This window comes from Ornithorhynchus anatinus, chromosome 6 (assembly GCF_004115215.2).
Source record: "Ornithorhynchus anatinus isolate Pmale09 chromosome 6, mOrnAna1.pri.v4, whole genome shotgun sequence".
Classification (NCBI taxonomy): Eukaryota; Metazoa; Chordata; class Mammalia; order Monotremata; family Ornithorhynchidae; genus Ornithorhynchus; species Ornithorhynchus anatinus.
The window spans coordinates 14,287,086-14,300,837 of NC_041733.1; the positions used below are offsets into that span (position 1 = coordinate 14,287,086).

At 50.3% G+C, this 13,752-nt stretch overlaps 1 protein-coding gene across 1 annotated transcript; it reads left to right on the forward strand.

Annotated features, from left to right (window-relative positions):
* The first annotated feature begins 10,662 nt into the window (after positions 1–10,662).
* On the forward strand, positions 10,663–13,209 carry LOC100084310 (brain-specific homeobox/POU domain protein 3). The gene is made up of 2 exons (XM_029067921.2): positions 10,663–10,956; positions 11,683–13,209. The coding sequence occupies exons 1-2, from the start codon at positions 10,837–10,839 to the stop codon at positions 12,616–12,618; spliced, it is 1,056 nt and encodes a 351-aa protein (XP_028923754.1). The 5' UTR covers positions 10,663–10,836; the 3' UTR covers positions 12,619–13,209.
* The last annotated feature ends 543 nt before the right edge of the window (positions 13,210–13,752 follow it).

The following is a 13,752-nucleotide window of genomic DNA, read 5'->3' on the forward strand; positions in this document are numbered from 1 at the left end:
ATTGACTTGGATAAGTACACTCCCCTGTGGATTGAAAACTGGCTGAAACACAGACAGTAATGACAAATGACACTGCGTCGGGTTGGGGAAAGGTATCTCGTGTGCTGTTATCCGAGATGTTGCTAGGTCCAATCTTATTTAACATATTTATTACTGCTCTAGAAATAAAGAGCATATTAATGAGATTTCGGGATGGCACTAAACCGTGAGGCGATGCCAAAATCACTGTGGGCAAGATTCACGTATGAAAGGAACTGCCGGAGCTTAGGAAAATGGACCTACCGGGTCTTAGGAAAACGGCCATGAGATGATAAGGTGAGATTCATCTTAGGAAAAAAATGAATACATCAGGGAGGAAATCGTCTTTAAATCAGAATATTTAAGGAGGTGAGGGAGAAGCCTGAAAATTAAGTTTAAGAAGAATGAGGAGATGAAGACTTTCTATTTGTAAAATATTTTGCAATCCTGGTTTGTTTCCTTAAAAAGCAATGGCTGCGAGCGGTATGCAGGTTTGTAATTTGGAGTACAGCCTTAGGCTATGAAGAAGTAGAGTAGCCTATTCACTGGGTGACCTCGCCGCTACTCAGTTAGCCAGTCGCTAACCAACTTCATGCCCCCATCCTGCTTACAATACGGGTTAGGGAAGAGTGGAGAAGAGGTCGTCTTTACTACCCAAATAAGAATCTACAGTTGGTGAAACCCTCTATAGTTGTGGTGTTTGTTAAGCGCTTACTATGTGGCAAACACTGGACTAAGCACTGGGGTGGAGACAAGCAAATCGAGTCAGACACAGTCCCTGTCCCACATGGGGCACACAGTCTCAATCTCCATTTTAGAGGTGAGGTAACTGAGGCCCAGAGAAGTGAAGTGACTGGCCCAAGGTCACACAGCAGACAAGTGGCGGAGCCGGGATTAGAACCCGTGACCTTCCGACTCCAAGGCCTGGGCTCCAGTCCCTACGCCGCGCCGCTTCTCATATTTTTTTTCAGTCTAAGAGACCTATGTGCAACCAACACATTATTCCAAATTATCTGCACATAAACATAGGTAGACAGGCGAATCCCAAATTCGTTCTTTTATTGCTGGTACTTTCATTCATTCATTCAATCGTATTTAGTGAGCGCTTCCTGTGTGCAGAGCACTGTACTAAGCGCTTGGAATGTACAAATCGGTAACAGAGACAGTCCCTGCCCTTTGACGGGCTTACAGTCTGAACGGGGGAGACAAAGCAAAGTAATTACTTTGTGTGAAGCACTAAGTGCTAGGGAGAGAAACTAGTCCACAGGGGGAGATTGATATTAAAATAAATTATGGATAGGGGAAACAGGATAACATAAAAATACGCAGAAAAGCAGCATGGTGTAGTGGATAGAGCACGGGCCCTTGAGTCAGAAGATCACGGGTTCTAGATCTCAGCTCCACCACGCGTCTGCTGTGTGACCTTGGGCAAGTCATTTAGCTTCTCTGGGCCTCAATTACCTCATCTGTAAAATGGGGATTGAGAGTGTGAGCTCTGTGTAGGACAGAGACTGTGTCCACAGTAAATGCTTAACAAATACCGTCATAATTATTATCATTAGTATTATTTACATCAGTACCGCGGGTCTGGGACCAGTATGCTTAAGGGATACACAGCCAAGTGCATAATCAATGCAGAGGGGAGGGTGGTTAGGGGAAAAAAGGGCTTAAACTGGAAGACCTCTTGGAGGAGGAGTGATTTTAGGAAGGTTTTGAAGGTGAGGAGAGGTGCAGACTGTGAGATACGAAGCGGGAAGGAGTTTGTGAGCAATGGGTCGGTGGTGGGACAGAGAGAAGTGCTGAACTAATGGAAGAGTATGGTTCTGACACCAGTTTCCTAATTCCTTGTTGTAACCTCAAGGACCCGGTCCTCTGCCTAGGGCTTTTCTTTCTGACCAAATTTCCCTTCAAAGGAGCATCTGTTCGCAGCCTTTCCAATGAGGCCCTGAGAGAACTTTCTGACAAAGAAGTTAGGTTGCTGTCTGAGGGGACAAAGTTCCAGCTAATCCCACCTAGGGTGGAGGTGGGTAGGACCACAGGGAGAGCAGAAGGCTACAGAGGTTTGGGGCGGGAGAGAATGGGTGGATCCAGCTCTCTTAGTTGTATTTACTGAGCACTTACAGTGTGCAGGACACTGTACTAAGCGCTTGGGAAAGTACAGTCTAACAGTCTAACAGACATGTTCCCCGCCTATAATGAGTTTACAGTCTAGAGGAGGGGACAGACATTAATATAAATGAATAAATTATAGATATGGACATGAGTGGTTTGGGCTTGCAGTTGCTCCTCGACCCTGCCAGCATTGCACTGAATTGGAAAATGATCTCCCAGGACATGTGAAAACGTAAGAACATGAAGTAGCATGGCTTAGTGGAAAGAGCACGGCCTTGGGAGTCAGAGGATGTGGGTTCTAATTCCGGTTTCGCCATCTGTCTACTGTGAGACCTTGGGCAAGCCACTTAACTTCTCTGTACCTCAGTTACCTCATCTGTAAAATGGGGATTAAGAATGTTAGCCCCACGTGGGACAACCTGATCACCTTGTATCTGACCCATCGCTTAGAGCGGTGCTTGGCACATAGTGCTTATCAAATCCCATAGTTGTTATTAATCATTATTATTAAGCGGCACCGTCTAGTGAAAGGCAGTGTGCCTAGTGGAAAGTGTATGGTCCTGGAAGTTAGAGGACCTGGATGCTAATCCTGGTTTTGCCACTTGTCTGCTGTTACTTGGGCAAGTTGCTTAACTTCTCTGTGCTTCGGTTACCTCCTCTGTAAAATGGGGATTAAAACTGTGACTAAGACTAAGACTCCCTAAGTGGCCAAGGTGCTGTGTCCAATCTGATTATTTTGTGCCTATCCTAGTGCTGAATAATAATAATAATAATAATAATAATAATAGTGGTATGTAAGCACTTAACAATAATACTAATAATTGTGATATTTGTTAAGTGCTTACTACATGCCAGGCACTGTACTAAGTGCTGGGGTGGATACAAGCAAATCAGGTTGGACACAGTCCCTGCTCCATGTGTGACTCACAGTCTCGATCCTCATTTTACAGATGAGGTAACTGAGGCCCAGAGAAGTTAAGCAACTTGCCCAAGGTCACACTGTAGACAAGTGACGAGCCGGGATTAGAATCTTTCATTCAATAGTATTTATTGAGCGCTTACTATGTGCAGAGCACTGTACTAAGCACTTGGGATGAACAGGTCGGGAACAGATAGAGACAGTCCCTGCCATTTGACGGGCTTACAGTCTAATCGGGGGAGACGGGCAGACAAGAACAATGGCAATAAATAGAGTCAGTGGCAATAAATAGAATCTACAACTGTCTGAGTCCCAGGCCTGTGCTCTATCCACTATACCAAGTTGCTCTGTACAGTGCATGACACCTAGTAAGCCCTTAAAAAAACTATTAAAAAATTTCCTTAAAAAAAAGAACGTAAGCAGTGTTATACCAGAGCAGATGAATGGTCCATCAAGGCCACGAGGTTTTCCAAACATCGGTGCCAAGGGATGGATGAAGGAGCATGGCTCTGTTTATCCTCCCAAAGAGCAAGCGGCAATCCCCAGCACCAGTTTGGAGGGCCTTCTTGAAGAGTGTGAAGATGCCCAGGAGATATCAGAGCACTTGGGGATTCTCCAGGGGACCAAGGTTGCCCTGCAGAAAGGAGGCCAGGGAGGGGCTTGAACCCAGGATCAGTGAAGCCTCAGGCACTGCAGCCTGTCAGCAAAGTTGTGGGAGGAAAGCTGGAATGGATCCGTGGGAAACCAGCCAAAGGATTGGAGAAGGCTTGGAGCAGCCCATTAGGAGCCAGAGAGCACATCAGGCCGAAAATGCGGGTCAGCAAGAACCAAAGAGAGGAGAAAACCATGTCCCAGAGTCCCCCTAGTCTGAAACCAGCGGTGGGCAAGCCGGAGTCACATGGCACGTTGGGCAGAAGCCCGCTGAAATCTGGAAAGTGGTCTTTTCCCAGACCCTATCTGGGGCACGAAGGCAGCCTGACTTGGGCTCGTTGTGGGCAGGGAACCTGTCTACCAACTCTGATGTACTGTACAGCTTAGTACAATGCCCTGCACACGGTAAGTGCTCAGTAAATACCAAATTGCCGGATGATTCGGTAATGTGCTGTTCTGCCTGCGGTTGAGTCTCGCTGAGGTTGAAAGAGGTTGGGGCCAGGACAGTGTGGAGACAGCTGTCCCGGGTGAGAGACGAGAGTTGCCCTCCGGCCCCAAGGTGGGGTGGGAATAAATTAGCTGGCTCAGCAGGTCATGGTTTTCCAGAGCGTGTGCATGAGTGTGTGTGTGTGTGTGTGAGAGAAAGAGAGAGAGAGAGAGAGAGAGAGATCTGGCCAAAGGACTTTTACCCTCCCTCCTTTGTGTGTGTAAGGGCCGGGAAAGGTCCTGTGGGGGGGGAGTGGGGGGGGGACTCAGTGTCCCTCCTTTCATCTGCAGTTCAGGTCCCAGGAGAGCAGTGATGCGGTACTGTCCACTTCAGGCTCAGTGTACGGCCATCTATCGTGATGCGCATACAGTGACTCCCTTTCTTCTGAACTCCTCTCAACCCTTCAGTCGCCTCTTGCCATCTTTTTCTGTTCATTCTTGCCCATCCTCAGCCCTTGTGCATATCTTCATGTTCACTATTTCTCTATCAGCCTCCCCCAATAGAGTGCAAAGTCTTTTGATTTCCTGTTCTCTCTCCAGCCTGTTGGGCATTCTGGCCTTTGACTTCAATTTTCCACTTTTTTCTCAGTGTGTCACTGGCTAGTGTCCTGCCCGGGTAGTGGGATTCAGTGGCAAAACTGAACTCCCTGTTACTGACTGAAATATTTGGCTGGCTAATAATAGCACAATACACTTACTAAGAACTTGGAAAAGTACAACAAAATCAAGGGACCATGTCCCCTCTCCATGAGCATCTTACACTCTAAGAGGGGAGACAGGTAGAGACTAATAACTTTGGTCTTATTAAGACATTCAGTCAATAGCACTTGACTGTCTGTACAAAATGGTTCAAATTCCTATGCCTTTTGTAGATTGTAAGCTCCTTGAGGGCAGGGATGATGTCTATTAATTATATTGTAATTTGCTTAGTGCTTGGGAGAGTACTCAGAACATTAGAGGATACTGCATGGCAAACGAGAATAAGTTAAATTTGGGCAGGTCTACTTCCAGGCCGGCTTTAATGAATAACCACTGTAGTATTTGTTAAGTGCTTATATATGTATAGTTTTATATATATATATGTATATTGTTGTATATATATTGTTGATATAGATGGATATCAAAATATATTGATATATATAATCAACTATATATATATATATATATATAATACTCAGTATCCATATATACTCAATGACACATTGAGAAAAAAGTGGAAAATTGAAGCCAAAGGCCAGAATGCCCAACAGGCTGGAGAGAGCACAGGAAATCAAAAGACAGATCCTTAAAGCAGGGGTGGTGCAAAGACATGCACATTGATTGACACTGTCTCGTGAAAGCAGCTTGACCAAGTGGATAGAGCGTGGACCTCGGAGTCAGAAGGACCTGGGTTCTAATCCCGGCTCCGCCACCTGCCTGCTGTGTGACTTTGGGCAAGTCACTTCACTTCTCTGGGCCTCAATTCCCTCATCTGGAAAATGGGGATTGAGACTGTGAGCCCCTCCACCCCCCCGGCACTTAATAATAACATATCAACAATAACAATATATATCCATATATATCAACAATGACTCTATATATATGCCGTCGAGGCATTTCCGGTTCATAGCGCGCTTATGGACACATTTTCTCCGGAAGTCATATCTTCTGCCATAATCCGTAATTTTGCTAAAGATTCTTCTACTATTCTTATGGTTTCTATCCACCTAGCTACTGGACTGCCTCTTCCACGTTTTCCTTGGACTTTTCCTAGCATTAGTATCTTCTCCGGAGAACTGGTCCTTCTCATGAGACCGGGTGGAAACACATAAAATGCCTTCTATATACCAAACCCTCTATTAAGTGTCAGGGAACGTACACTATAAGCAGATCGGACACAGTCACTGTCCCACATTAGACTCATAGTCTAAAGGAGAGGGAGAACAGGCATTGATTCCCCATTTTACAGATGAGGTCACTGTGTCACAAAGAAGTTTGTCCAAGGTCACACGATAAGCAAGAGGCGGAGACAAGATTAGAACTCAGTTCCTCCGACTCCCAGACCTGAGTCTTTCCAGTAAGCCATGCGACCAGTCAATCAGTGGTATTTATTGAGCTCTTACTGCATGCAGCGAAAGAGCTTACAATCTAGAGGGAGAGACAAGCACTGATATAAATAAATAAATAGATGAATAAATAAATAAATAAATAAATAAATAGATGAATAAATAAATAAATAGATGAATAAATAAATAAATAAATAAATAAATAAATAAATAAATAAATAAATAAATAAATAAATAAATTACAGCTATGATTGGGGGAAGACAGGCCACCCTTTAGAGTTGTACCTACGTATTTCAACTTCGTAAAAAGGTTCACGTTCAACTGGTTGCATTTCGGTCTGAAGCTCCGTGGTGGTGCAAGAAGTCCACCGTTACTGAGATTTTTCAGTAGCCTCCCGGGAGGCTCCAGGCAGACTCCTGTCCACCGTGGAGAGCTACCCTGCTACATTCTAGGCTGTAAGCTCCTTGTGGGCAGGGAATATTCTACTGTGTTGTATTATATTTTCCCAAGGGTTAAACCATGGATTGGGGATTTTGATGCTGTCTGAAGTCCTGTAGCTTGCCCTTCCTTGCGGGAAACTTCATTGCCTAGTGTCCTGGATTCCAATTCCAGCTCCGCCACATGTCTGCTGTGTGACGTTGGGCAAGTCACATCACTTCTCTGTGCCTCAGTTACCTCATCTGGAAAATAGGGTGAAGACTGAAAGCCCCATGTAGGCTAGGGATTGTGTCCAACCCAGTTACCTGGTCATTACCCCAGGGCTTAGTACAGCACCTGGCACATAGTGAGTGCTTAACGAAGTTCACCTATCTAATCACTGTACCTTGTACTCATCTCTTTCACTTCTAACTTATTGCTCATATCTTTCCCCCTGCCTGGAACTCCCTCCCACTTCAAATCTGTCCGACCCCTGTTCTCCCTTTCTTCAAAGTCCTACTGAAATCACATCTTCTTCAGGAAGCCTTCCTCAGCGAATTTCTGTTCTCCCCAGGTTATCTCACCAACAACGGTCACTTCAGAACTTCCGCACCAACAACCCACTTAGATATCAAACCCCATAGAATCTATAATAATAATTGTGGTGTTTGTTAAACAATCGCTTATAGACAAGGGGGAAAAGAAAAGCGGATATGGGTGAGTGCTCACCTCCTCCAGGAGGCCTTCCCAAACTGAGCCCCCCCTTTCCCTCTGCTCCTCCTCTCCTCCCCTTCTCCCCTCTCCCGCCCTCTGCTCTCCCCACTTCCCCTCCCCTCAGCATTGTGCATATTTGTAGATATGATTTATTACCCTATTTATTTTTGTTAATGAGGTGTATATCTCCATGATTCTATTTAACTTGAAGACGTTTTATTTTGTTCTGTTTTGCTTTGCTGTCTTTCTGACCCGTTTAGACTGCGAGCCCGTTACTGGGCAGGGATTGTCTCTATCTATTGCCAAATCGTCCATTCCAAGCGCTTCGTACAGTGCTCTGCACATAGTAAGCGCTCAATAAATACCATTGAATGAATGAGTGAATATGAGTTAGTACTTAGGTAACAGGGTTTGTTGTTGTTGTCTTATGCCGTCGAGTGGTGTCCGACCCACAGCGACGCCAGGGACGCCTCTCTCTCGGAATGCCCCACTCTTCATCTGCAGCCACTCTGGTAGTGGATCTAAAGAGTTTTCTTGGTAAAAATACGGTTTACCATGGCCTCCTTCCGCGCAGTAAACCCGAGTCTCTGCCAAAAGGGTTTGCACCAAGCGCTATATTAAAGGCTGGGGTAGATACAAAATAATCAAGTCTCGCACGAGGCTCACGGTCTAAGTAGGAGGGAGAGCAGGTATCGAAGCCCCAGTTAGCAGATGAGGGACCTAAAGCAAGGAAAAGTTAAGCGACTTGTCCGAGGTCACCCAGCAGGTACGTGGCGGAGTCGGGATTAGGACTCAGGCCCTCTGACTCCCGGACCTGTGCTCTTTCCACTAGGCCCTGCTGCTTTCCTTATGTACAAATCTTACACTCTTGTACCTGTCTTCCAAACCCTACTGCGTAAGCACTAACTCCATGTACCTATCCACTTTTCCTTCTTCCCGCTGGGTATAAATGATTTTGGTCTGCGTCCCCCCCCAGCTAGACCGTAGGCTCCTCGAGGGCAGGGATCATTTCTGCTGACTCTATTGTACTCTCCTAAGCACTCGGTGCAGCGTGCTGTCCACAAGAGATGCTCAAAAAACACGGTTGATTGATTGACTGATGCAAGTGTCTGTGGAGGGCCAAGAGGCAAGTAGCCTGCTTTGAAGGAGAAGCAAAGTGCAAATGGCTGGGACTTAAGCTCACGTTCTGGCTAGGGGAGCGAATAACCTTTTTCCGGGCACGGTGCAATCGCCTGTTTTTATGAAAACGAAAGGTGGAACAGTCAACCACTAAGCTTGCACAGATGGATAATGAGCCACCCAGGGGAAGAACTTCAAAAACTTGCGGAAAGGGCACCACTATTCACAACGATATTTTCAGAGTTAATAACTTCCTGTTCTCAAAGCAACCTTGAGGACCTGCATTATTTGTGCTTAAAGAACAAATAGAAAGTACGCTACGCTAGGGCTTCAGTGGTTAAAAAAATAAGTACTAAGGAGCTCTCCTAACCGCACTAGGTTACCCAAAGAAGAATCCCTTCTTCCTTTTCCCCACCAAAAACACGGCACCACGTGAGAAAGCTGTGACATCTTGATAAACATAACTTACATTGTACTTTATAATTGGAAATGCATTATTTATGCACAGTGAATGCCTAAAATTTAGGCATCACATCTATAACCTTTAAAATAATGTATTTGTTATAAAACGCAAATGCCATACTCAGATATAAAATACCTAAGAACGAAGTGTCTACGGCCCTCCGAAATGCCGCCACCGGCATACCGCCGACACCGGATCGTTTCATCTAGGGTCCCACGTTATCTTTGAGATTGCAGCACTGGTTTGGTTTACGAGGCATGTGAGAAACTGTTCGGAGGTTGTGGGTTTGTCTATTAAGACGAAGCTTCAGGTAGCAGTCTTTGAGTTCCATTTAAAGCCATTTCCCAGATTGACTTGATTTCGCTAGGTAATTAGCAGAGTTCTGGCCTTTTGACAGACTTCAGAGCATTCTCGCCTTCCGTGTGGGACTTCAGTCCTCCTCTAGTCCGTGTGCTTGTCGCGGGAAGGGACTGCGTCTACCAATTCTGTTGTCCTGTACTCTTCCAAGCGCTCAGTACATTGCTCTGCACACAGTAAGTGCTCAGTAAATACCACTGGTTGACGGTCATGGCCGTTTCGGGTTTCCCTGGCATCTCTAGTCCGAAGCGCTTCCTCTCGTGAGTATCGTGTATTGAACTCCCATCGCGTCCCTGCCTGCCTTCCACCTTCCTTCCCTCCACGAGCCCCGTCCCAATAGACGAGCTAGACAAACCTTCCTGCCAACTCCCAGGATTGGAACTCTGGGACACTCGAGGCAGGAATCTCCTCAGTCCCCTCATCCGACTGGGTCCGAAGGACTGCCGACCTCTACCCGCGACGACATAGTACGGAATCCCCACTTTTAGGCGGTGCTACTGTACGGCATGGCCTAGCGGCAAGAACGCGGGCTCGGGGGTCAGAGCACGTGGATTCTGATACCCTCCGCCGCTCCACTGCCGCGTGACCCCGGGCAAGTCACTTAACTACTGGGTGCCTCGATCGCTCCATCCGTAAACTGGGGATTAAGACCGTCAGCCCCACGTGGGACAACCTGCTTACCTGGTATCTACCCTAGTGCTTAGAACGGTGCTTGGCACCTAGTAAGCGGCTTAACAGATACCATCGTCATCACTATTACTATTACCGTACCGCCGTGCTCCCGCGGCTTCCGGTGACTCTCCGTTCCCTTTTTTGGGTTTGTTTTTTTAAAAGCACCTCTCAAACTGCGCCAACAGACTTCAGCGATTCGGGTGGGTAAAGTTATCCCTGACCAGAAGGGTCGTCCGAGAGCCTAACACCGTTACGCTTGTGGTATGACACCATTTATGACTGTGGTTAGGAATATACTTGTCAGGATTCCAGCAATTCCCCCGCCTCCGCCCCCCTCCCCGGCTCGGTCCCTCCCCACTCCAGAAAGCTTTACAGCTGGAGAGATCCTCAGATTAGCTGATGGGCAGTCGCACAGTTCCACCACACAATGGGATCAAAATTCACTCTTCACCACCTGACTGCCTGCTGTTACTACGCGGGGCTCTGGGGAGGGGGACAAGGAAGGGGGGGGGGGACAAAGAAGGGGGGGGGCAAGGGGGGGCGGGGCCGCCAGGGAAGGTTCTGGTGAAGTAGCCACTCCTGCTCCTCTTCTTGGGAGGGGGGGAAGAGGCGGGGTCTCTTCCCCGGGCCCTCCAATCCGGGGGAGAAGGGGAGGAGAATCCGGGAAGGTCTATATTGCCATTGATACCGTGATCAGAAGTCAGACAATAACAACACACCAAAAAGAGCAAAGCTCACCAGATCCCAACCGCTCATGCAGTAGCCACACGGTGCCACTGCTTCTCCTCTCTCTTTCTCTCTCCTTCTTCCTGCCTCTCTCTCTTTCTCTCACCTCCTCCTCCTCCTCCTCTCTCCTTTCACCATGATGTCCATGAACAGCAAGCAGGCGTTCAGCATGCACCCCATCCTGCACGAGCCAAAGTACACCCACCTGCACACCAGCTCCGAGGCAATCAGGAGAGCCTGTCTCCCAGCGCCGCAGGTAAGGCCGAGACCCCTTCCCGACCCCCACCTCCTGCCCCCCTCGACGCCTGCCAGCCTCCGGCCCCTCTCTCCTTGTCCTCTGCATCCTTGGCGTAAATCTTGGATGAAAACGCACGACGGACTCACAGTCGCTCCTCGTTTTTTTCTCTTTTTCGGCTGGGACGAGGGGGGGGGGGGGGGGGGGGCGACGTGCAACCCGGTCCCCTCCGCTCCCCTGAAGAGCTTCTGGCCACCGGTGGTGACTTTTGCATCTAGGGGGTCGGGGCCCGGAGGGGGGCGCAGCCGGGGAGGGGGGGGTCCAGGGGGGCAAGATCTGGGGAGGGGGAGAGAGGCAGGCGGGAGGGCTGGACCGGGGCCGGGTTGGGACCGCCCCCCCGCCCCTTCCCTCCGAAGTCTGCCGAAGTTCGTCGTCGGCCGCGGGACCGGCCTGACGACCCCCGGGCCCGGAGGTCAGGGGAGGGTCCCCGGCCCCGATGAGCGGGGAGGGGGCGACGGGGGCTCTCCGGGGTTGCCCTCCGGCGTCCGGTGGCGGGCACGGGGCGGGGGGCGAGGGGAGGGGGTGGAGGGCCGCGTCCTCGCGGTGCCCCGGGCCCCGGGGGGGCGGCGGGACCCCCTCCCCTCCCCCCCTCCCCTCTGTCCCCCGCCCCCCAGCCCCACCGGCTCCTCTCTTCCCGTGGGTCACACCGCCGGCTCTCTGTCCGTGTCCCGGCCCCCGGGCCCTCAGATCCAGGGGAACATCTTCGCCGGGTTCGACGAGACCCTCCTGCGGGGGGCCGAGGCCCTGGCGGCGGTGGACATCGTGTCGCAGAAGGCCCACCCCTTCAAGCCGGACGCCACCTACCACACGATGAGCAGCGTGGGCTGCCCGCCGGCCCCGGCCTCGGTGCACCTGCACCACCCGTCGGTGCTGACCCCCCACCACCCGCACCACCCGCACCACCCGGGCCACCCGGGCCACCAGCCGGCCCAGGGCCTGGACGGCGACCTGCTGGACCACCTGAGCTCGGCCCTGCCCCTGGGCGGGGGGCCCGGGCCGGACGTGGGCCCCGGGGCCTCGCACCCTCACTCGCACATGGCCGCCCTGGCCCCCCTGGCCCACCCGCCGCCGCCGCCGCCGCCCGTGGCCGCCCACGCCCACCCCCACGGGCTGGGGGCCCACGCCGTCCTGGCCGGGCCCGAGGCCGAGACCGACCCCCGGGAGCTGGAGTCCTTCGCCGAGCGGTTCAAGCAGCGGCGCATCAAGCTGGGGGTGACCCAGGCCGACGTGGGCTCGGCCCTGGCCAACCTGAAGATCCCCGGCGTGGGCTGCCTCAGCCAGAGCACCATCTGCCGCTTCGAGTCGCTCACCCTGTCGCACAATAACATGGTGGCCCTCAAGCCCATCCTGGAGGCCTGGCTGGAGGAGGCGGAGAGGGCGCAGCGCGAGAAGCTCACCAAGCCCGAGGCCTACGGCGGCGGGGACAAGAAGCGCAAACGCACGAGCATCGCGGCGCCGGAGAAGCGCTCCCTCGAGGCCTACTTCGCCGTCCAGCCGAGGCCCTCGTCCGAGAAGATCGCCGCCATCGCCGAGAAGCTCGACCTCAAGAAGAACGTCGTCCGGGTCTGGTTTTGCAATCAGAGACAGAAGCAGAAGCGGATGAAGTTCTCGGCCACCTACTGAGGAGGCCGGCGGTGGAGGCCGTGGGGTGAACTCACGGGCGGCGGACGGGACTGACTGACTGACGGTCCGCCGCCAGGGATTCGCCGGCGGTGACGGTGACGAGACACTCTTTTTTTTTAAAAAAAAAAGAAGAAGAGAAGAGAAATATATATATACAGAGAGATAGATATATAGAGCGGCGGGAGAAACTCAGCCAACTGTACCATAGTCCCGGTGACTTCCGAGGCAGGCCTCCCGTCCTCCTTTAAGCTAAAGACTGCGAGCATTCGTTCTCTCCTCCCGCCCCCGCCCGCCGCACTGGCTTTCGGAAAATGCAAAAGGAAGAGAGGGAGGAAAAAAACAAAAACACGAGAGATCATGATAATCTACGAAACTTGAAACACACCTTCGTTCTTCTCGGTTCGAAGTACCCTTTTTTATATTTATGGTTGTAAATAAGTCCCCGTCGATAGCGATGCACCCGCCTTTAAAAAGTTTGGAGTTTGATCGTGGCTACCGTGGTTTACTTTGGCTCTTGGGCACGCCATTCCAGTTTACCTCGTTCCGTCTCTCTGTCTCTGTCGTTCTCTCTCGCTTTCTTTCACTCGCTCCGTCTCCCTTCCTCCTCGTCCTCGTCCCCCCGCCCGCCACTCCTTTTTTTTTTTTTTAAAAAAAAAAATGCAAAACGAGCATCCACTTAAGGGCTTTCCCTCGGCACGGTTTTACTTGGCTCTTCCCTCCTCCCCACTTCAAATTTCCTTTCAGCACTAGTTCCATCGCATTTCGCAATAACTCTTCGGTTTCTACCTCATCAGCTTAAAGGAAAGATAACGAAAAAGAATCATGTCCATAGATTGGGGGTTTGTTTGGAGAATTGGGATTTTTTTTTTCTTCGTACACTCCAAAAGGTCTCTTTTAAATGTCCGAGCCAGGTGTATACTAGCGAAGTGGAAAACTGAGTCAGTGATCCTGTTCATTCAGGCCCAAAACAAACCGACCCACAAAAACCAACAATAACAACAAAACAAACCCCCAACTAAACAAAACCCCCTTTTCTGCCGAAAACGAGACCGGGATGGGTCGTTCGGGTGATCGTGTCGATTCTCCACCCCCTTTTGCGACTGTACGTCTGTCTTAGTGTCCATATAATTCCAC

Excerpts from the sequence above, each read along its gene's own strand:
- LOC100084310 (XM_029067921.2), top strand. The coding sequence starts at position 10,837 with ATGATGTCCATGAACAGCAAGCAGGCGTTCAGCATGCACCCCATCCTG. Across the intron at positions 10,957-11,682 it reads CCTGTCTCCCAGCGCCGCAG|ATCCAGGGGAACATCTTCGC; the intron begins GTAAGGCCGAGA and ends CCGGGCCCTCAG.